We start from the raw sequence: 23,331 nt of genomic DNA on the forward strand, positions 1-23,331 counted from the left end.
ACCACGGCCAATGAATCGTTTGTGGCATTGCGCCATATTGGTAGATATGACATGTCAACAGATACGTGACATTTAATGAGAATATTATAAAATATCAGTATGGATCCACACACAAAGATATGTGTTTTGAACCGTTATTCTCAGGGTAATAGTAGAAAGACACAAATATAGGCGATAAAATTGTATCCGAATATAAACATACGAGTAGTCGTTTACAGTGTAAACAATATAATTAACTCTGAATATAAAAATATGACAAACAAATGAGTCAGTTATGCGAGGAACCCTGCTCCTGGTGAAGAGGTCTAACCGCGAAGAAGCTGCTTTTTGTTTCCTGGTCGATCCAATACATGTAAAAGAGTATTAATATAAAGAGTTTATTATAAAGAGTTTATTGTGGAAATTGGAGTATAGACTATCGTGAGTCACATCATTACAATGTTGTTGCAAAAGAAAGGGTTCAAAACGACATCACTGTTATTTACACCGGAAGGGGGGGGGGGGGGGGGGGGTAAATATCTTCTAATATTGTTAAAATTGTCTTTTTTTTAATCCACCTTTTCTCCTTATTTTACAATTTTTTTCTCCCATCCCAATTTCGCCTCGCCAATTCTCCCTTCAATTCTCCCCTCCCCTGTCTCAAACGTTGCTAGACCATGCCTCCCACTGGTCGGTTGTAGTGAGGACAGAAGCCTTGCATCACGTGACCCCTCCGTGACACGAGGAGGCAGCTGTCGCATCTTTTCACCTGAACAGCGCAATCTCTCAGTGGCGAGGATTAACGCGTGGGAAGCTCACCCTGCCCCCGATACTTCCTGATTCTGCTGCGCAGGCGCACCAACCGACCTGTAGGAGTCGCTGTCCACAATGTCCAATCCCCACCCACCGGCTTTCCCACCCCTAACACTGCCAATTGTGTTAGTATGAACGGCCAGCCAAGCCGGTAGCAACGCCGAGAGCTGGGCTTGAACCCAGCATCTCCTGCGTTAGTGGTGAGCGCCTTGCCCACTGCGCCACTTAGCCGCCCTATTGTTAATATTGTCAAAAAGAATACAAATATTGTGGGGGTCAGGTGGCGTAACGGAGATTGCGTTCGTCACCAACCCCGGAGCGGCTGGATTCGCCTGTTCGAATCCAGCTCACAGCTCCGGCGTTGTCACCAGCTTGGCTGGCCGTTCACACTAATACAATTGGCAGTGTTAGAGGGTGGGAGAAGCTGGCGGGGTGGGTCCGGGTCGTTGTAAACAGCGACTCCTACAGTTCGGTCGGGGCGCCTGCTAAGCGCGGATAGGACCTGAGTGGGATAGTGTGATCCTTCCACACGCTACGCCCTCTCAGTGAGAATCCGCGCTGCCAGGTGAAAAGAAGCGGTTGATTGGCTGGACGTGTGTCGGAGGAAGCACGTGGTAGCCTCCACTCTCCCAGACCGACTGTGGGGGGTAAGTGCGCAGCGACCAGGAAGGGGATTGGGAATTGGCATAACGACTAACATTGGGATGGGAGAAAATCGGAGGAAAAAGGAGGGGGAAAAAGATCAATTAAAAAAAATAATAATAATACAAATATTGCGATATGATGTTTCGGCTCTGAGTGGCTGCTGTCTGTACCGAGGGAGCAGCTGTGATGTAATGGCTGCTGTGATGTAATGGCTGCTGTCTGTACCGAGGGAGCAGCTGTGATGTAATGGCTGCTGTCTGTACCGAGGGAGCAGCTGTGATGTAATGGCTGCTGTCTGTACCGAGGGAGCAGCTGTGATGTAATGGCTGCTGTCTGTACCGAGGGAGCAGCTGTGATGTAATGGCTGCTGTCTGTACCGAGGGAGCAGCTGTGATGTAATGGCTGCTGTCTGTACCGAGGGAGCAGCTGTGATGTAATGGCTGCTGTCTGTACCGAGGGAGCAGCTGTGATGTAATGGCTGCTGTCTGTACCGAGGGAGCAGCTGTGATGTAATGGCTGCTGTCTGTACCGAGGGAGCAGCTGTGATGTAATGGCTGCCGTCTGTACCGAGGGAGCAGCTGTGATGTAATGGCTGCCGTCTGTACCGAGGGAGCAGCTGTGATGTAATGGCTGCTGTCTGTACCGAGGGAGCAGCTGTGATGTAATGGCTGCTGTCTGTACCGAGGGAGCAGCTGTGATGTAATGGCTGCCGTCTGTACCGAGGGAGCAGCTGTGATGTAATGGCTGCCGTCTGTACCGAGGGAGTAGCTGTGATGTAATGGCTGCCGTCTGTACCGAGGGAGCAGCTGTGATAATAAAAAATTATAATAATAATGAAAAGTGGTTTAACATGTTAAAATAATAGCTCAAGACTCTGACAGCCATCACTGATACAGAGTGTCTGGTCAGTAACATGGGTCTGACAGCCATCACTGATACAGAGTGTCTGGTCAGTAACATGGGTCTGACAGCCATCACTGATACAGAGTGTCTGGTCAGTAACATGGGTCTGACAGCCATCACTGATACAGAGTGTCTGGTCAGTAACATGGGTCTGACAGCCATCACTGATACAGAGTGTCTGGTCAGTAACATGGGTCTGACAGCCATCACTGATAATACAGAGTGTCTGGTCAGTAACATGGGTCTGACAGCCATCACTGACCCATGTTACTGACCAGACACTATATCAGTGATGGCTGTCAGACCCATGTTACTGACCTACTATACCAGTGATGGCTGTTGGAATGTAGAGATACTTAACAAATAAATACCACTTCCAGCACGGTTAGGGAGACTTCTCGAGGGGACACCGCAGGGACACGACTGTGAGTAAAGTATTGTGAATCACCGGGTGAATCAAAAAGGATATTATAATGAATAAATACTGTTGATTGTTTTTTGGCAGATTTGCCCATTATCTCCAACTGTTTCTGCCACCGGTACGTATCGTGGCTTTGAGAGGTGAATATACTGTTATGTGTACAGCCTTGACTAAACCACTGCTTCAACCCTGGTCATGACCCCCTGACCCCAACCCCCCCACCCCCCTCCGTCTGTTTGATCCATCAGAATGTAAGCACATTGAGGTTCCACAGTTCCACGGTTTGTGTGAATATTGCCTGTAATTATAGATTCTTTTGTGCAGAGGATATTGTTTAAGATTGTTGTATGATCTGAGATTTACGAAATAAATATCAATATCTCATAAAAGCCTGTGAATTTTTTTTTTTATTATTTATGGACACCAGTAAGGCAAGGTCCACTTATTTATTGTGCTTATGGACACAATTATGAGCCCATAGCCAGGCAGGACTGAAATGTGAACATCCATCGGTACCACCCAAGGTGGCACATTCTAGTCTGCCATTTTGAAAAAGTACACATTTGTATGTAATATTTTGATATGATAACCATTGCAGAATGGTAGTTTTAAGGGTTTAGTCTCGATGAAGATACCCATCCTCCTTATAGTCCATGCGCCAAACCTGATATAGCATTTTACATTTTGTCATTTAGCTGAACGCTTTTATCCAAAGCGACTTACAAGTTCTGTACAACAAGACAGCAGGAAGGGCACAACTCTATCAGCTGAGTAACAATGTTCATCAAAGTGTTGAGTGCTGCAGTGTAGGTTAGTATATATTGGTGTCCACTAAAGGTGGTGAAATCTTTGGGGTGTTATATATTTCATAGGGTCAATATGAATAGATTGATGTTTTGATGAAAACCTTTCAACAAAACTAGCTTCTTCCCCCAGGCCATCAGCACACTGATCTCTCCTCTGGTGGTCTAGTGGTTAGGATTCGACGCTCTCACCGCCGCGGCCCGGGTTCGATTCCTGGTCAGGGAACTCACTTGGGGGACCCTGATGTAAACAAGACGAAAGTCTTTCTCTGGTCTGCATCCCCTTAACAATTGTGTGTATTGGGTGGCTACGTGGCGTAGTGGGCAAGGCGCTCGCCACGAAATCTGGAGACGCTGGGCTCGCCTGTTCGAGCCCAGCGCTCCACATTTGCTTTCAGTTTAGCTGGTCGTCCGTACTAATACACATTGGCCGTATTAGGGGGTGGGAAACTGATGGGTGGGGATCGGGCGTTGTGGACAGCGACTCCTACAGGTCGGTTGGTGCGCCTGCGCAGTAGAATCAGGAAGTGTCGGGGGCAGCGTGAGCCTCCCACGCGTTACTCCTCGCCACTGAGAGATCGAGCTGCGCAGGTGAAAAGATGCGACTGCTGTTACCTCAAGTACCGGAGGGGACTTGTGCTATGTATGACTTAGTCCACATTGCAGCCGGCTTGTGGGAGGCAAGAAACAGCGTTCGTGACAGGGGAGGGTTGAATTGGATGGTACGAAATTGGGATGGGAGAAAATATAGAAAAAAATGGGAGAAAAAAGTGGATAAAAAAAAAACAATTGTGTGTATTGGGCCGTACTGTATTGTACCCATTCTGCAATCTGTTATTAAAGTTTTCAATCAATCAAACACATGGACACACACACCACACATCCGCACTCTCTCACACACACTACAAAAAAGATTCACTTGAAGAAACATAACTGTACATTAGTATAATTAATGTATAGTACTTTACCTTAATTATTAAGCTTAGCATTGTATTGTATTCGTATTACTTTTTAGCATGTCTATTTTATTCTATTATTTGTATTTTTGCACAATCGAGGCGGGCATGGTCACCTTAATTTCACTACATGTCTTGTGTATGTACGTGACAAATAAATCTCTTGAATCACTGATAGAGTGTCTGGTCAGTAACATGGGTCTGACAGCCATCACTGATACAGAGTGTCTGGTCAGTAACATGGGTCTGACAGCCATCACTGACCCATGTTACTGACCAGACACTATATCAGTGATGGCTGTCAGACCCATGTTACTGACCAGACACTCTGTATCAGTGATGGCTGTCAGACCCATGTTACTGACCTACTATACCAGTGATGGCTGTTGGAATGTAGAGATACTTAACAAATAAATACCACTTCCAGCACGGTTAGGGAGACTTCTCGAGGGGACACCGCAGGGACACGACTGTGAGTAAAGTATTGTGAATCACCGGGTGAATCAAAAAGGATATTATAATGAATAAATACTGTTGATTGTTTTTTGGCAGATTTGCCCATTATCTCCAACTGTTTCTGCCACCGGTACGTATCGTGGCTTTGAGAGGTGAATATACTGTTATGTGTACAGCCTTGACTAAACCACTGCTTCAACCCTGGTCATGACCCCCTGACCCCAACCCCCCCCCCCCCCCCCCCCCCTCCGTCTGTTTGATCCATCAGAATGTAAGCACATTGAGGTTCCACAGTTCCACGGTTTGTGTGAATATTGCCTGTAATTATAGATTCTTTTGTGCAGAGGATATTGTTTAAGATTGTTGTATGATCTGAGATTTACGAAATAAATATCAATATCTCATAAAAGCCTGTGAATTTTTTTTTTAATTATTTATGGACACCAGTAAGGCAAGGTCCACTTATTTATTGTGCTTATGGACACAATTATGAGCCCATAGCCAGGCAGGACTGAAATGTGAACATCCATCGGTACCACCCAAGGTGGCACATTCTAGTCTGCCATTTTGAAAAAGTACACATTTGTATGTAATATTTTGATATGATAACCATTGCAGAATGGTAGTTTTAAGGGTTTAGTCTCGATGAAGATACCCATCCTCCTTATAGTCCATGCGCCAAACCTGATATAGCATTTTACATTTTGTCATTTAGCTGAACGCTTTTATCCAAAGCGACTTACAAGTTCTGTACAACAAGACAGCAGGAAGGGCACAACTCTATCAGCTGAGTAACAATGTTCATCAAAGTGTTGAGTGCTGCAGTGTAGGTTAGTATATATTGGTGTCCACTAAAGGTGGTGAAATCTTTGGGGTGTTATATATTTCATAGGGTCAATATGAATAGATTGATGTTTTGATGAAAACCTTTCAACAAAACTAGCTTCTTCCCCCAGGCCATCAGCACACTGATCTCTCCTCTGGTGGTCTAGTGGTTAGGATTCAACGCTCTCACCGCCGCGGCCCGGGTTCGATTCCTGGTCAGGGAACTCACTTGGGGGACCCTGATGTAAACAAGACGAAAGTCTTTCTCTGGTCTGCATCCCCTTAACAATTGTGTGTATTGGGTGGCTACGTGGCGTAGTGGGCAAGGCGCTCGCCACGAAATCTGGAGACGCTGGGCTCGCCTGTTCGAGCCCAGCGCTCCACATTTGCTTTCAGTTTAGCTGGTCGTCCGTACTAATACACATTGGCCGTATTAGGGGGTGGGAAACTGATGGGTGGGGATCGGGCGTTGTGGACAGCGACTCCTACAGGTCGGTTGGTGCGCCTGCGCAGTAGAATCAGGAAGTGTCGGGGGCAGCGTGAGCCTCCCACGCGTTACTCCTCGCCACTGAGAGATCGAGCTGCGCAGGTGAAAAGATGCGACTGCTGTTACCTCAAGTACCGGAGGGGACTTGTGCTATGTATGACTTAGTCCACATTGCAGCCGGCTTGTGGGAGGCAAGAAACAGCGTTCGTGACAGGGGAGGGTTGAATTGGATGGTACGAAATTGGGATGGGAGAAAATATAGAAAAAATGGGAGAAAAAAGTGGATAAAAAAAAAACAATTGTGTGTATTGGGCCGTACTGTATTGTACCCATTCTGCAATCTGTTATTAAAGTTTTCAATCAATCAAACACATGGACACACACACCACACATCCGCACTCTCTCACACACACTACAAAAAAGATTCACTTGAAGAAACATAACTGTACATTAGTATAATTAATGTATAGTACTTTACCTTAATTATTAAGCTTAGCATTGTATTGTATTCGTATTACTTTTTAGCATGTCTATTTTATTCTATTATTTGTATTTTTGCACAATCGAGGCGGGCATGGTCACCTTAATTTCACTACATGTCTTGTGTATGTACGTGACAAATAAATCTCTTGAATCTTGAAAATCTTGAAACCTCAGTGCCTGTTCATTGCGCACTTTCTTCTCCTAGCACCAGGGGGCAGTGTAAACGAAAATAAGTCCTTCAAGGGTGAGACCACTCCAGCTTGGCTGGTCGTTCATACTAATACAATTGGCAGTATTAGGGGGTGGGAAGCTGATGGGTGGGGATCGGACGTTGTGGACAGCGACTCCTACAGGTCGGTTGGTGCGCCTGCGCAGCAGAATCAGGAAGCAACGGGGGCAGCGTGAGCCTCCCACGCGTTACTCCTCGCCGCTGAGAGATCGTGCTGTACAGGTGAAAAGATGCGACAGCTGCCTCCTTGTGTACCGGAGGGGACACGTGATGCAAGGCTTGGTCCACATTGCAGCCGGCTTGTGGGAAGCATGGCCTAAACAGCGTTCGAGACGGGGGAGGGTAGAATTGGACGATACGAAATTGGGATGGGAGAAAAATAGAAAATGGGAGAAAAAGTAGATGAAAAAAAGGTGAGACCACTCGCAACTAAACGGGGGAGCAGAGAAAATACATTTCCTTATAATAATAATAATAATAATAATAATAATAATAATAGATTGGATTTTAAGAGAGAAGCGCCTTTCTCAGACTCAAGGACACTGTACAAGAAAAGGATGGAAAAATAAAATTGAAAAAATATAATAAAATACATAAAAGATAAAAAATTCATTATGAATATCTGTGTATAGTAACAACAAGAAAAAACAAATAAGATAAAAGAGATAAAAAAAGGAAGCAAGGTTCTGTCCAATTGGATGAAGTGGTTGAAATTAACAAACAAAACAAACGACAACAAAACAAAACAACGGAATCTGTGGCTTAAAAAAAAAGTCAGGGGTGGGCTACTTGGGAGCGGGGCCGTTTTACGTGAAGGCAAGTGTGAACAGGTGGGTTTTTAGCTTGGTTTTGAATAGGTTGATGGTGTCAGAGCCTCGGATGAGGGGGGAGAGGGAGTTCCACAGTCTGGGGGCAGCTACAGCGAAAGCTCGGTCTCCCAGTGTGGAACGCCTGGTGCGGGGGATGGTGAGGAGGTCGGAGTTGGAGGATCGGAGGCCTCGTGCTGGAGTGTATAGGGGTGGAGTAGGTTGGTCAGGTATATCCTCTTTATAGCGTCATCAAACATGGGGATACTAAATACAATTGAAATACCCATAGTACGTACAGTTTAGGTCTGAAATAAAAACATATTTCTATTTATTAAAGGTTTATCAAGAAAATACTAATAGGGAACTCCCGTCAATGTGAGGAGGACCATGGAGCTGTTGAGGGCCGATAGACCACGGCACTTCCGCGTTACATGGAGCTTGTGAGGAGGAGGGGAAGAGAGCGCATGGGGATACAATTAATACATGTTGATTAGAGCCGTGACTACAACCACTTACGTCAAGGCTCTGATTCATTCATCATTTTATGATATCCCATCATTACCTTGTGTTGCACTACTGCGCATGAGGGGGGGGGGGGGGGGGGCTCTCTCTCCCAGCGAACAGACACGTGTTACTGGTGCGTGTCTGTTCGCTGGGAGAGAGAGAGCGATTGATAAGCGATTGATAAACAATCGCTTATCAAACCCATTGTGTTTACTGATATATACCATATAAACCATTAAGAGTGGTTGTCAGACAAGAGGGAAGACTCAGGTTTTAAACTGTGGATACCAAACAGAAGGTAAACATTACTTTGAACTGTACAGTAATCCAGAACTATTTCATTGCACTGTAAATAAACTGATTTTATGGTATGTCACATCATTCATGTCTTTCACATTCTACTAAAACTGAATCAAACCATAAACAAGGTGGCCTGTTGGGATGTTAGATCCTAATGTGAAAAACTGATTTTATATGTCTGAGGAGAAGACTGGTACTCATCATCAGGTCCACAGACGGGCCTCGCATCTTCGGCTCCACAAAGTACTGGGGGGTCTCCTGTATGTGAGACATATTTCCTTTAGAGTGAAAAATGATATATGTGAACAAGTATGTTGTGTGCCAGGTTTATGTGCAGTCATCATGGTAAAGTGACGGGTGGACCACCACTGATGTCATGTGTCCAGGCAGGCCTCAGGTACAAGTCATTTTAACTCCAGCAGCCCATTACGTACGTACCAACCCGTTTCTTTCCCCATGAATCCCTGCACAGCCACAGACACTAAACCGAAAGAAGCTTTAGCTGTCATGACATAAAGATGCCAGACATGATCCATACATCTGCTTATAGATCTGTTTGATAATGTCTAGCTCAGAAAAGGCTAAAGTAATATTTTTTTTTATTTCTTTTAATAATAATTTTATTTTCATTTTCAACCAGCATGGATACAGGATATGGTCAGTGTCAAACAGAGAGACATCCACTTTGGTTCTTTTTTCCCCCACCCACCCACTCCCTCCCACCAGCCCACCCCCCCTCCCAGGTTCAACTCAGACTCACATTTGACAAACACTAAACTAACAGAGACATACACATCAGATACGAAAATAAGTAAAATGCAAACGTAACAAAACAAAAACACATTCACATCTTCAACTTGCCCTGAGGTCCCCACATAGTCTTATAGAGTCAACTATGGAAGTGTACACATCTTTTCATTCTCCATATAAGTAAAAAAAAAAGTTGCCATGTCTTATAGAATCTATCTGTAGAGCCTTCTAAGGTGCATCTCATCTTTTCCAAGTGCAGGAACCCCATTACCTCTCTGGTCCATTGGAGGGGCGGCTACGTGGCATAGTGGGCAAGGCGCTCGCCACGAATGCGGAGACGCTGGGCTTGCCTGTTCGAGCCCAGCGCTCCACATTGCTTTCAGTTTAGCTGGTCGCTCATACTAATACACATTGGCCGTATTAGGGGGTGGGAAACTGATGGGTGGGGATCTGGCGTTGTGGACAGCGACTCCTACAGGTCGGTTGGTGCGCCTGCGCAGTAGAATGAGGAAGTGTCGGGGGCAGCGTGAGCCTCCCACGCGTTACTCCTCGCCACTGAGAGATCGAGCTGCGCAGGTGAAAAGATGCGACTGCTGTTACCTCAAGTACCGGAGGGGACTTGTGCTATGTATGACTTAGTCCACATTGCAGCCGGCTTGTGGGAGGCAAGAAACAGCGTTCGTGACAGGGGAGGGTTGAATTGGATGATACGAAATTGGGATGGGAGAAAATATAGAAAATGGGAGAAAAAGTGGATAAAAAAAACATCTCTGGTCCATTGGACATGTGTGGGAGAGGCCTCCTGCTTCCACATCATAAGTATTAAACGCCTAGCAATTAGGGTAGTAAAAGCAATGATTTTTGAGTATTTTATGTGAATAGGCATATCCTCTGGTGCCACTCCAAAGATTGCAATTATAGGGGAAGGGTCAATTATGGTTCCAAATATTACAGAAAAAGTATCAAATATAGATGTCCAATAGTTATATAAATTTGGACAAGTCCAGAATGTATGAACGAGAGAACCCGTCATTGTCTTGCACCTATTGCACAAAGGATCTGTCCCTGGATAAAACTTAGCCAACTTCTCCTTTGAGAAATGCAGACGGTGTAACACCTTAAACTGTAGGAGCCCATGTCTGGCACATATTGAGGAAGAATGAACATTCCGGAGAATAGATTGCCAATCCATTGTTCATCCGAAAATTCTACAGACAGATCATCCTCCCAATGTGATTTAATAATAGTGAGAGAAGGGGAATGTAGGGTCGACAACATCAAATCAAATCACATTTATTTGTAAGGCCCGACAACACACGTTCCATACATATCATACAATACTCCAATCGCTCCCCTTCTGTATACATTAACATCTAGAAATTCATCTAAAGTTGTTTTTTCAGGCATATTTGGAAATTGAGGACATCTGTTGCGTACAAAGTCACGAATTTGCATATACCGGAAGAAATGAGTCCGAGGGATGTCATGCTTTTGAGTCAGCTGAGTAAAAGAGGCAAAAACATTGTCAATATACAGATCTTTAAAACTAGATATACCCTTATCGCTCCAGATCTTAAAGGCAGAGTCCAATAGGGACGGTGGGATGATTGCAAGGCTAAGTAATCTTGTGTGCATTTAACATCCTGCTATCCTCAAATTTACAATTTACATTACATTTGGTTTCCTTGAGGTAAATAATGTAAATTTCACCCCAGCAATTTAAACCTCTAGAAAATTATTAAAATTGTAACCAAAGTTTGTGTGCACGGGGTAAAACAATTAGATTTTAGAATATTTCAGATAGTGAAATTAAATGTTTATCATCAACTATATACATAGCACAAGTCCCCTCCGGTACTTGAGGTAACAGCAGTCGCATCTTTTCACCTGCGCAGCTCGATCTCTCAGTGGCGAGGAGTAACGCGTGGGAGGCTCACGCTGCCCCCGACACTTCCTGATTCTACTGCGCAGGCGCACCAACCGACCTGTAGGAGTCGCTGTCCACAACGCCCGATCCCCACCCATCAGTTTCCCACCCCCTAATACGGCCAATGTGTATTAGTATGAACGACCAGCTAAACTGAAAGCAATGTGGAGCGCTGGGCTCGAACAGGCAAGCCCAGCGACTCCGTCATTCGTGGCGAGCGCCTTGCCCACTATGCCACGTAGCCGCCCATCATAATAATATTGTTAATAATAACAATAATGATGTAATAATGTAAAAATTATCATTAAAAATAAAAATACCTGAAAAAAATTACGATGCATGGAATATTGTTGAGGCACACTAGTTACAACTATATTTCAAACAGGCACTCCATGTCAAAAAGGTTGCTGACCCCTGATCTATAGAGTAGTGAGAGTAGTGAGAGTAGGGGAGAAAGGGGATGGTGGTTGCAAGGGGGTAATTACTGGAATTCCAATCAAGGTTAGTATAGAGCAGCTGTTAGGAGATTTGAAGAGTGATGGACGTAATGGGAAAGTTAAGAGTGCGGAAAGGATGAAGAGAGGAGCAGAGAAGGAGACCGAGACGATAGTAATTCAGTTTGAAGATGAGGTTAGTCCGAAAGAGGTATTTTTAGAGTATATGGCATATAGGGTTAGGGAGTCTGTGCCGAAACCGTTGAGGTGTTACAGGTGGCAGGAGTTTGGACATATAGCCAAGACATGCAGGAAGGAGCAGAGATGTGCTAGATGCAGTGGGGGGCATGAATGTGACCAGGAAGTGGAGCCGAGGTGTTGTAATTGTGGTAAGGAGCATAGTGTAGTGTATTGGGGTTGTGAGGCGATGAAACGAGAGGTAGTGGTCCAGCAGGTGAGAAGGGAAGATAGGATATCATATGCAGAGGCAGCTAGGAAGGTAGGACAGGGACAGCAAGATAAGGGACAGGGGTTTAGAGAAGGGCATTTGGCAGTAAGGGTAGTGCAGGAGGAGAAAGAGGGGTGTGGGGGGAGAAGTTGAATATAGTGGCCTTTGTGGCAGGAGTAGTAAATGCAACAATGATGGTTAGCAGTAAAACAGATAGGATAAAGTTAATAGTTAAAGTAGCAGTACAACACATGGGTATGAAGGGGTTGACATCGGGGGAAGTAGTAAGAGAGTTAGAGAAGGGGGTTGTTGTGAGTGATCAGCTTGTGACTGCAACTTGTTCCTGTTTGCGGACGACTCAGCCCTGCTGGTCTCTGACAAGAACAAGTTACAGGTTGAAAAAACCCTCAGCTCGGAACTAGGCAAAATCTGCATATGGCTCGCTGATAACAAACTATCATGACACATGGGCAAAACAGAGTCCATTCTCTTCGGTTTAAATAACAAACTCAGCAAGACCGACGGCTTCTCAGTTACAGTGGGTGACAATATTGTCACAAGGAAAGAAGAAATTACCTACCTGGGTTCCATCCTAGAGGCAAATCTTTCCTGTGACAAAATGGCATCCAATGTAATAAAAAAAGTCAACCAACGAACTCGATTCTTGTACCGGATCTCCTCACTGGTAAACAAGAATACCCTGAAGACTCTAACAGGAGCACTCATTCAAGGGTACTACGACTATGCTTGCACCTCATGGTACCAAAGCACCTCAAAGGCGCTAAAAACAAAATTACAAACATCTCAAAACAAACTGGTCAGACTACTGCTTGACCTTACTCCTAGAACCCACCTCACCCCTGCCCACTTTGACAACCTAGGATGGCTTAGAGTAGACGACAGAGTACAGCAACTTGCAATGGGCCTGGTCTACAAGATACACTCCACGACCAAGGTACCCATGTACATGTCAAAATACTTCCCAAAGGTCAGTGAATACCACGATCACAACACCAGAGGGAGCTCCACAAATAATGTTAAACCCAGATTCGGCTCAAACAAGGGACTAAACACGTTTCGCAATTATGCCACATCAATGTGGAACGCCCTACCTAAAGCTGTAAAGGAATGTGAATCACTACCCACTTTCAAAAAACACTCTCGTGGCGGCTAGGTGGTGTAGTGGGCAAGGCGCTCGCCATCAACGCTGGAGACGCTGGGTTCGAATCCAGCTCTCTGCGTTGCTATCAGCTTGGCTGGTCGTTCATACTAACACAATTGGCAGTGTTAGGGGTGGGAAAGCTGATGGGTGGGTCCTGGGCGTTGTGGACAGTGACCCCTACAGTTCGGTCAGGGCGCCTGCACAGCGAGGGTAGGATCTGGAGGGAGGTAGTGCGGCCTTCCACACGTTACACTCTCCCGGTGAGAATCTGCGATGCCAGGCTGGCTGCCGGCTGGCTGCACATGCGTCGGAGGAAAGCATGTGACAGTCTCCGGCCTCCCGGACCAACAGTAGGGGGGAGTGCGCAACAACCAGGAAGGGGGTTGGGAATTGGCATAACGACTAACAGTGGGATGGGAGAAGAATCGGAAAAAGGAGGGGGGAAAAAGATAACATAAAAAAAAAAAAAAAAAAGCACTCTCAAAGAACACCTACGGGAGACTGCAATTCGAAACTGGCCCCTGTAAATGTCCTAACCCAACCCCCTCCAATGTACAGTAAATGACCAAGTATGGTTTTGTCAATATTCTAATGTACAGTTTTGCTTGTACAGTTGTACAGTGCCCCCCACCCACCCACCCCTCCACCCACCCACCCCTCCTTCGAAGTTGGTTAAGGTTGATTGATTGATTGATTGAAAACTTTTTTTTTTGATCCACTTTTTCTCCCATTTTTTCTATATTTTTCTCCCATCCCAATTTCGTATCATCCAATTCAACCCTCCCCTGTCACGAACGCTGTTTCTTGCCTCCCACAAGCCGGCTGCAATGTGGACTAAGTCATACATAGCACAAGTCCCCTCCGGTACTTGAGGTAACAGCAGTCGCATCTTTTCACCTGCGCAGCTCGACCTCTCAGTGTCGAGGAGTAACGCGTGGGAGGCTCACGCTGCCCCCGACACTTCCTGATTCTACTGCGCAGGCGCACCAACCGACTTGTAGGAGTCGCTTGTTCACAACGTTCGATCCCCACCCTTCAGTTTTTCCCTCCCCGTAATACGGCCAATGTGTATTACTGCGGACGACCAGCCAAACTGAAAAACAATGTGGAGAGCTGGATTCGAACACGCGAATCCTAGCGTCTCCACACTGGTGGCGAGTGACTTGTCCACTACACCACCTAGCCGCCCGATTGATTGAAAACTTTATTAACAGATTGCAGAATGGGTACAATACAGTACAGCTCAATACACACAATTGTTAAGGGGATGCAGACCAGAGAAAGACTTTCGTCTTGTTTACATCAGGGTCCCCCATTTTCAATTCATCAGGACATATATGACATACATGACATACAGATAGTCAGTACTGCTACATCTATACATTTATGACATACCAGATTTGCAAATACAGTACTGTTTGTGATACAGAAGGAGTCAAGAAAAGGGAGTATATACATTTGACGTAGAAACTGTACATTGGAGGAGGTTGGGTGGGGGGGTTGGGTACATTGGGATATTGACAACCATACTGGGTAATTTACATTGGAGGTGGTTGGGGGGGGGGGGGGGGCACACTGTATAAACAAGTAAAACTGTACATTGAGGGGGGGGGGGGGGGGGGGAGACACTGTACAAACAAACAAAATTGTACATTGGACTATTGACAAAACCATACTAGGTAAATGACTGTACATTGGAGGGGGTTGGGTTAGGATATTTACAGGGGCCAGTGTTGAATTGCAGTCTCCCGTAGGTGTCCCTTGAGAGAGGTTTTGAAAGTGGGTAGTGATCCACATTCCTTTACAGCTTTGGGTAGGGCGTTCCACATTGATGTGGCATAATTGCGAAACGTGTTTAGTCCCTTATTTGAGCCGAATCTGGGTTTAACATGATTTGTGGAGCTCCCACTGGTGTTGTGATCGTGGTATTCACTGACCTTTGGGAAGTATTTTGACATGTACATGGGTACCTTGGTCGTGTAGTGTATCTTGTAGACCAGGCCCATTGCAAGTTGCTGTACTCTGTCGTCTACTCTAAGCCATCCTAGGTTGTCAAAGTGGGCAGGTTAGAGTGTGGATCGTAGGCGTTAGGTAGTTTGCTGCTGGTCGAGGCGGTCGTCACGCGATTGGGCGCACATGTCACATGACCAGAAACGTCAGTGGCCAATCAGATCGCAAACATGGGTTGGGATAAGAATAGAAGCTATCCAGGGCGGCTAGGTGGTGTAGTGGGCAAGGCACTCGCCACCAGTGTGGAGACGCTAGGATTCGCGTGTTCGAATCCAGCTCTCCACATTGTTTTTCAGTTTGGCTGGTCGTCCGCAGTAATACACATTGGCCGTATTACGGGGAGGGAAAACTGAAGGGTGGGGATCGAACGTTGTGAACAAGCGACTCCTACAAGTCGGTTGGTGCGCCTGCGCAGTAGAATCAGGAAGTGTCGGGGGCAGCGTGAGCCTCCCACGCGTTACTCCTCGACACAGAGATCGAGCTGCGCAGGTGAAAAGATGCGACTGCTGTTACCTCAAGTACCGGAGGGGACTTGTGCTATGTATGACTTAGTCCACATTGCAGCCGGCTTGTGGGAGGCAAGAAACAGCGTTCGTGACAGGGGAGGGTTGAATTGGATGATACGAAATTGGGATGGGAGAAAAATATGGAAAAATGGGAGAAAAAGTGGATAAAAAAAAAGAATAGAAGCTATCCGGCCAGTTGCTGGGATGTACAGTAGGTGGCGGTATGCGCCTTTTTTGTGATTGCGACCCGACATTAATTCCAAAGAAGAAGAAGACGACATTGTAAAATGGATTGTACAGTAGGTGGCGGTATGCGCCTTTTGTGGTCGCGATCCGCCATTAAACCCATTGAAGAAGAAGAAGAAGAAGAAGAAGAAGAAGAAGAAGAACAAACGTTTCCCCCCTCTCTCCTCCTGCTGCCATTCATCCGTGTGCGCGCGCGTCTGTCAAGTGTCAACCCACCGGCTATTCAATTCAACACAACCTGTCCGCCTGAGAGGTCTCCATGTCGGGCTCCACTCCCCCCACCACCACCACCACCACCACCACCCCGTCGGCCGAGGCACAGTCCTCCGCGGGGCCGCCAGACGGGTGCCTCTTCCCCGCGGGCTACAAGCCCTTCAAGCCCGAGGAGCACGGCCTGGAGCGCGGCTTCCGCCTCACCGCCCTGTCCGACTTGAAGGGCTGAGGCTGCAAGGTCCCCCAGGAGACGCTGCTCAGGCTCCTGGCGGGACTGGAGCCGGACCCCCCGGTCCAGGTGGTGGTGGACCCGGTACAGGAGGACCAGGACCGGGCCGCGGGGCTGCAGGGGGAGGAGGCCGCGGATCAAGCCCCGGACTTCGGTCAACAGCTGCCCGGCCCTCGCCTGGGTAAGAGACACGCGTGGTGTTGATATCAAACCCAGTTAAAGTAACGTTCCACCTGGCTGCTGTATGGGGTGTTAGTTAGCATAGCTAATGGTTAGCCAAAACATAGACCCTGTTCCTTCATTCAAGGGCAAGGCATGCGATTAGATTAGATTGAATGAATGAATGAATGAATGAATGAATGAATGAATGAGAACTTTATTAACAGATTGCAGAATGGGTACAGTACAGTACAGTACACACAATTGTTAAGGGGATGCAGACCAGAGAAAGACTTTCGTCTTGTTTACATCAGGGTCCCCCATTTTCAATTCATAGTGAATTGAATTGTGAAGTGAATTGAAGTGAATTTGAACCATAGATTAGGTTCAAATGTATTGTCATCATGCAGCACAAGTACAGTACAACAACAATAAGTTTGGCATCCAACCAGAGTGCAAATGTAACCGTAAAGTGCCACAGTAATATACAATGTACAGGTGATTAAACTGGGTACAGAATATATAAATTAGTACTACTGAGTAATAGTGATAATCAGATGTATGTACAACAGAGTTGTAGTATTAATATGTACAGTGATACAGGTTTAAAGACACGATGGTAGTAAGTCAGCGTAATTAGTAAGAGTAGGTAAGGGATATGTACGGATATAGATATACTAGTATTAATATGTACAATGAACAGGTATAAATACACTATTAGGTCATACTGGCCAGCAGTGTAACTAGTAAGAGTAGGTAAGGGATATGTACAAATATAGATGGTAACTACTGATATGTAAAAAGGATTATATGCAGGTATGTACAGACAGATGTGGATATATATATATATATGGTAAGAATAAATTTATATATTATATACGGTATATACAGCATTATTGTACATGCTATCATGCACAGTTGTATGGGTTATATGCAGGTGTATAAGTAGGTATATAGAATTTATATGCAGGTATATTCAGTCAGATATATATATACGGTAAATATAAATATTCCATTAATTCCAAGGCAAGGCGTGTGTTTACAGAACACGGCGAGCTGTCTGGCTGTAACGTTAGTAAACGCCGTATGTAATCAACTTGACGACGGGTGCACGGATTCTTTAGTTGTGTGACCGAAAGCTCAGTTAAGACACACTGGGACTTATTCGGATTTGTCTTTTAACAGAAGTCGTGTCCGTGAACGTTGTATGTAGTACAAGTTAACCACGGTACACGTTAATGAGTAACCCTGTGATGGTCACTGCTGGCCACAGTGATGACTAACCTAGATGACTGACTCAGCAAGGTCGCTCTGAGACTGTGTGTACAGAGTGCATCAGTGTGTGTGTGTGGTACATTTAAAGGTAGAATTAGTAAAAAAATAAATATATTGATATATATATTATACCACTTAAAAAAAATATATATATATATGGGAGCTCCAGTAGCTCACCGCGTACCTCGAACGCTATTTCGGCGTCGGGGACAACCGTGCGCGTCACGGATCTGGGGTAGCGAGTTCGACTCCCGGACAAGCCGTACTTTCTCAGAGTGTCTTTCCCCCCATCTGTACCCCCACTCAACCTGTTTCCGTCGGTCATACTTGACCAGAAAAAAAAGCGATAAATGCAAAAAGAACCAGCTGACTGGTCAAAGTAAAAAAAAAATATATATATATATATATATATATATATATATATAGGGAGGCTGAGTGGCGCAGTGGGCAAGGCGCTCGCCACTAACGCAGGAGATGCTGGTATCGAGCCCAGCTCTCTGCGTTGCTACCGGCTTGGCCGGCCGTCATACTAACACAATTGGCAGTGTTAGAGGGTGGGAAAGCTGGTGGGTGGGGATTGGACGTTGTGGACAGCGACTCCTACAGGTCGGTTGGGTGACGCCTGTACAGCAGAATCAGGAAGTATCGGGGGCAGCGTGAGCCTCCCACACGTTACTCCTCGCCCACTGAGAGATCGTGCTGTTCAGGTGAAAAGATGCGACGGCTGCCTCCTCGTGTACCGGAGGGAGGGGACACGTGATGCAAGGCTTGGTCCTCACTGCAGCCGACCAGTGGGAGGCATGGTCTAGCAACGTTGGAGACAGGGGAGGGCAGAATTGAAGGGAGAATTGGCGAGAAAAATAGAAAAATAATGAGAAAAAGGGGATCAAACAAAAAAAAATTATATATATATATATAGTGTTTTCCCGGCGCGTCATCAAACCGGAGGTCGGCCATTTGGGAGATACTGAACGTATCCAACACAACCGAACTAGCAACTGTTCCTGGTCATTGTTGCTCAAAATGGTCAATTATTGCCGTGTTTTTGGCTGTACTAATCGGTCGGACCGGGAAAAGCATAAATTTGGAGTAATTCAGATTGCCAAAAAGCTATGATTGTCAAATGTAAAGATCAGTTGATCTAGTAGTAACGTTATTGAATCACCTACCTTGGCTTTCACAATAATACACATGTGACATGTCATCGATGAGCTGACACTGTGCCCTGCTCACCCATCCACACACCATCTGGTTGTAGGCAATAGGCATCCAAACCTTTGTAAGATTTAAGGTCTTCATCTGTGTATGGGCTTGGTGAAAAGACGAGGTAGTTCACTATGTCGACATCCTAAAATCCTAAAAAGTCGACTTAACAAACATTCAGCGTGCCATCCATTCTGATGTTTAAATCCCAGTATCTCCCGAATGGCCGTGCAGAGTGCACCCGGGTTACTGACCAAATCGTGACGTCGGCGCAAACGCTCTAGTATAGGGTGTATATAGGGACAGTATATGGTCTGATAGGGACAGTATATAGATGGTCTGATAGGGACAGATAGTCTGATAGGGACAGTATATAGATGCTCTGATAGGGACAGTATATAGATAGTCTGATGGGGACAGTATATAGATGGTCCAATAGGAACTAACTGCCTGTGGTCACATGTCCTCAGGCATCGGGATGGACTCGTGCGTCACGCCCCTGAGGCACGGAGGGCTCTCATTGGTCCAAACCACAGACTTCTTCTACCCCCTGGTGGACGACCCCTACATGATGGTGAGCTCCGAGTCCAAGACCAAGGTCTGGCATTTCAAGTTTCATTTAGTTGAATTGAACTCTTAACGCGTCAAACACAAGACGGGTGAGTTGGCGTGGCACCAAAACGATCGTCTGCATTGTTACATTTTAGACCACTGAACAAACATTCACAACAAACAGCCTAGTGCAGAATACTAGCCAGTTAGTGCAGAATACTAGCCAGTTAGTGCAGAATACTATCCAGTTAGTGCAGAATACTAGCCAGTTAGTGCAGAATACTAGCCAGTTAGTGCAGAATACTAGCCAGTTAGTGCAGAATACTATCCAGTTAGTGCAGAATACTAGCCAGTTAGTGCAGAATACTATCCAGTTAGTGCAGAATACTATCCAGTTAGTGCAGAATACTAGCCAGTTAGTGCAGAATACTAGCCAGTTAGTGCAGAATACTAGCCAGTTAGTGCAGAATACTATCCAGTTAGTGCAGAATACTATCCAGTAGGGCTGTACCAAATGCTTCGAAGCTTCGATCATAATGTTGACATTCAAATTCTAAATCAACAATTGAAATTTAAATTTAATAAAAAAATTTAAAACAAATTAATATTTTTTGTATATGTATTCAATCTGTTTAAACCAATGGGGTTTTTCTTCACAGTTGCAGAAAAAGTTTAGGCTACACTAATATTATAATATTATACTATAAGACGTCACCATCACTTTCGTACCAACCGTGCCCTTATTGGATTATTTATATTTGACGAAACTGATGAGTTATATTCATTAAAGAAAGTTGATTTAATAAAAAAAATACTAATTTAATCAGATTAATCACTTTATTCAAATTGAGGATTTAGAAAAAAAAAATATATATATATATATTTTCTTTAAGAATTTTTTTATTTTTTTTTTATTTTTTACAGACATTCAACGCTTCGTTCGAATACTTCAATAGAAGCTTCGTATGTTAAAAAATGACATTCGGTACAGCCCTAATACCATCCAGTAACCAAAGTCATCCATAACTCTTGAGACAAGAGAGTGGCACAGTGGGCAAGGCGCTCGCCACTAACGCAGGAGATGCTGGGTTCGAGCCCAGCTCTCGGCGTTGCTTCCAGCTTGGCTGGTCGTTCATACTAATACAATTGGCAGTATTAGGGGTGGGAAAGCCGGTGGGTGGGGATCGGACGTTGTGGACAGCGACTCCTACAGGTCGGTTGGTGCGCCTGTACAGCAGAATCAGGAAAGCAACGGGGGCAGCGTGTCCCTCCCACGCGTTACTCCTCGCCGCTGAGAGATCGCGCTGTACAGGTGAAAAGATGCGACGGCTGCCTCCTCGTGTACCGGAGGGGACACGTGATCGTCGTGATGCAAGGCTTCGTCCACATTGCAGCCGACCAGTGGGAGGCATGGCCTAACAACGTTCGAGACAGGGGAGGGTAGAATTGGACGATACGAAATTGGGATGGGAGAAAAATAGAAAATGAGGAGAAAAAGTACATAAAAGAAAAAAAAGACAGAGGGTGGCGGGTCAAGAAGATTTACTTTACCGTCGGTCTCTTTTCACAAGGCAATTATTGAGATAAGATTTTATTGATCCTTTATTGATCCTCTTGGGGAAATCTTTCCACATGTCCCTCCCTAGTTATCCCTGCACAGCGTCCCCAACACACACACACGCGTGTCTAGTTATCCCTGCACAGCGTCCCCAACACACACACACGCGTGTCTAGTTATCCCTGCACAGCGTCCCCAACACACACACACGCGTGTCTAGTTATCCCTGCACAGCGTCCCCAACACACACACACGCGTGTCTAGTTATCCCTGCACAGCATCCCCAACACACACACGCCCACGCGTGTCTTCAGAGAGGTCGTAGGAGCCCAAGGCCGGCCTACAGTGCACGGTCATGTTGCCGTAACTGTACGTCTTGTTGCAACACAGCGGTGTTCTGTCTCCCAGGCCTCCTCACCTTGACCCTTGACCCTGACTCAGAGGTTCACTCACCTTGACCCTGACTCCAGAGCTTCAGGCACCTTGACCCTTGACCCTGACCCCAGAGCTTCACTCACCTTGACCCTGACTCCAGAGCTTCAGGCACCTTGACCCTTGACCCTGACTCCAGAGCTTCAGGCACCTTAACCCTGACTCCAGAGCTTCAGGCACCTTGACCCTTGACCCTGACTCCAGAGCTTCACTCACCTTGACCCTGACTCCAGAGCTTCAGGCACCTTGACCCTTGACCCTGACTCCAGAGCTTCAGGCACCTTAACCCTGACTCCAGAGCTTCAGGCACCTTGACCCTTGACCCTGACTCCAGAGCTTCAGGCACCTTGACCCTGACTCCAGAGCTTCAGGCACCTTGACCCTTGACCCTGACTCCAGAGGTTCAGTCACTCTGGATTTGTTTGTCATAACTTGTACCTGTTCTCAAAGGGATTCATTAAAGCAGCTGTCATTTCTGTAATTTAATCTTTCTCTCTTTGTGTGTGTCTCTCTCCATCTCTTTCTCTTCTCTTTCTGTCTGTGTGTCTCTCTCTCTCTGTCTCTCTCTCTCTCCATCTCTCTCTCTCTCTCTCCATCTCTCTCTCTCCCCCCTCCCCCCCTCCCCCCTCAGGGCAGGATAGCGTGTGCCAACGTCCTCAGTGATCTCTATGCGATGGGCATCACAGAGTGTGATAACATGCTGATGCTGCTGAGTGTCAGTCAGAAGATGAACGAGAAGGTAAAGAGAAGTATGTTGTTTTGAGAAGGTGACACCTGTGGCTTGATGACAACAAGTGTGTTTTACCCACGTGTAATGATAGTTTGTTATTATAACTAATGTGTTCCCTCCTTTTGGTATTAGTTAGTGGTCTAGTTGCAGAGTTTTGAATGAGCTGGAGTCTTTCAGTCGTTTACTTCAGTGAATAGTGCATTGTGGGTAGTCTAGTCGGCTAGATGTAAAAGCATGAATTAGCTTCTCTGCATCATTTTGATTCATGAATGGGTCGTACCTTCGCTATGTTTCTGAGGTGAAAGAAAGCTATTTTGGTCACTTTGTTTGAATGGGCATTGAATTTCAAATCAGAGTCCAGGATGACACAGAGAGACTTGTCACCTCCGGTTTAATCCAAGTGGTTAACCTTCCTAGATTATTTAATTGTTAGCATCTCTCTTTTTGATTTTTGCGGCCAACAAGTAGGACTTCAGTTTTGTCCTCATTCAATTTGAGAAAGTTATCGTTCATCCATTTGTTTATTGTTGACAGGCGGTTGGTAATGGAGTTTATGGCTGTCTCATCATTTGGTTCAGCGGATATGTACAATTTGTGTGTCATCCGCATAGCTGTGTAAATCTATACCATACTCTGATGATGTCGCCGAGCGGTAGCATATAGAGAGACAAGAGTAATGGACCTAAACAGCTGCCTTGTGCAACCCCATAGCAGCTTTAATGTTTCTCTGATGTATTTATATTTATATGAATATTCAGGTCTCCGTTTAGGATCACCTTATCGTATCTGGTAACACATAGTGAGATCAGTTCAGAGAACTCCTGTATAAATAATGGTGAGTGGCTAGGTGGGCGATATATATTGTGACAATTATGGTTGATTCG

General features: G+C 45.6%; 1 protein-coding gene across 1 annotated transcript in view; it reads left to right on the top strand.

The window, feature by feature from the left end:
• Positions 1-16,230: 16,230 nt before the first annotated feature.
• Positions 16,231-23,331, top strand: part of sephs3 (selenophosphate synthetase 3) — a 28,962-nt gene continuing 21,861 nt past the window's right edge. The window contains exons 1-3 of the mRNA XM_084334151.1: positions 16,231-16,719; positions 19,646-19,749; positions 22,349-22,456. Coding sequence (XP_084190277.1) covers positions 16,356-16,719; positions 19,646-19,749; positions 22,349-22,456 — 576 coding nt within the window. The 5' untranslated portion in view covers positions 16,231-16,355. The remainder of the gene's footprint in view (positions 16,720-19,645; positions 19,750-22,348; positions 22,457-23,331) is intronic.

Source organism: Notolepis coatsorum, assembly GCF_963971535.1.
Source record: "Notolepis coatsorum genome assembly, chromosome: 17".
NCBI lineage: Eukaryota > Metazoa > Chordata > Actinopteri > Aulopiformes > Paralepididae > Notolepis > Notolepis coatsorum.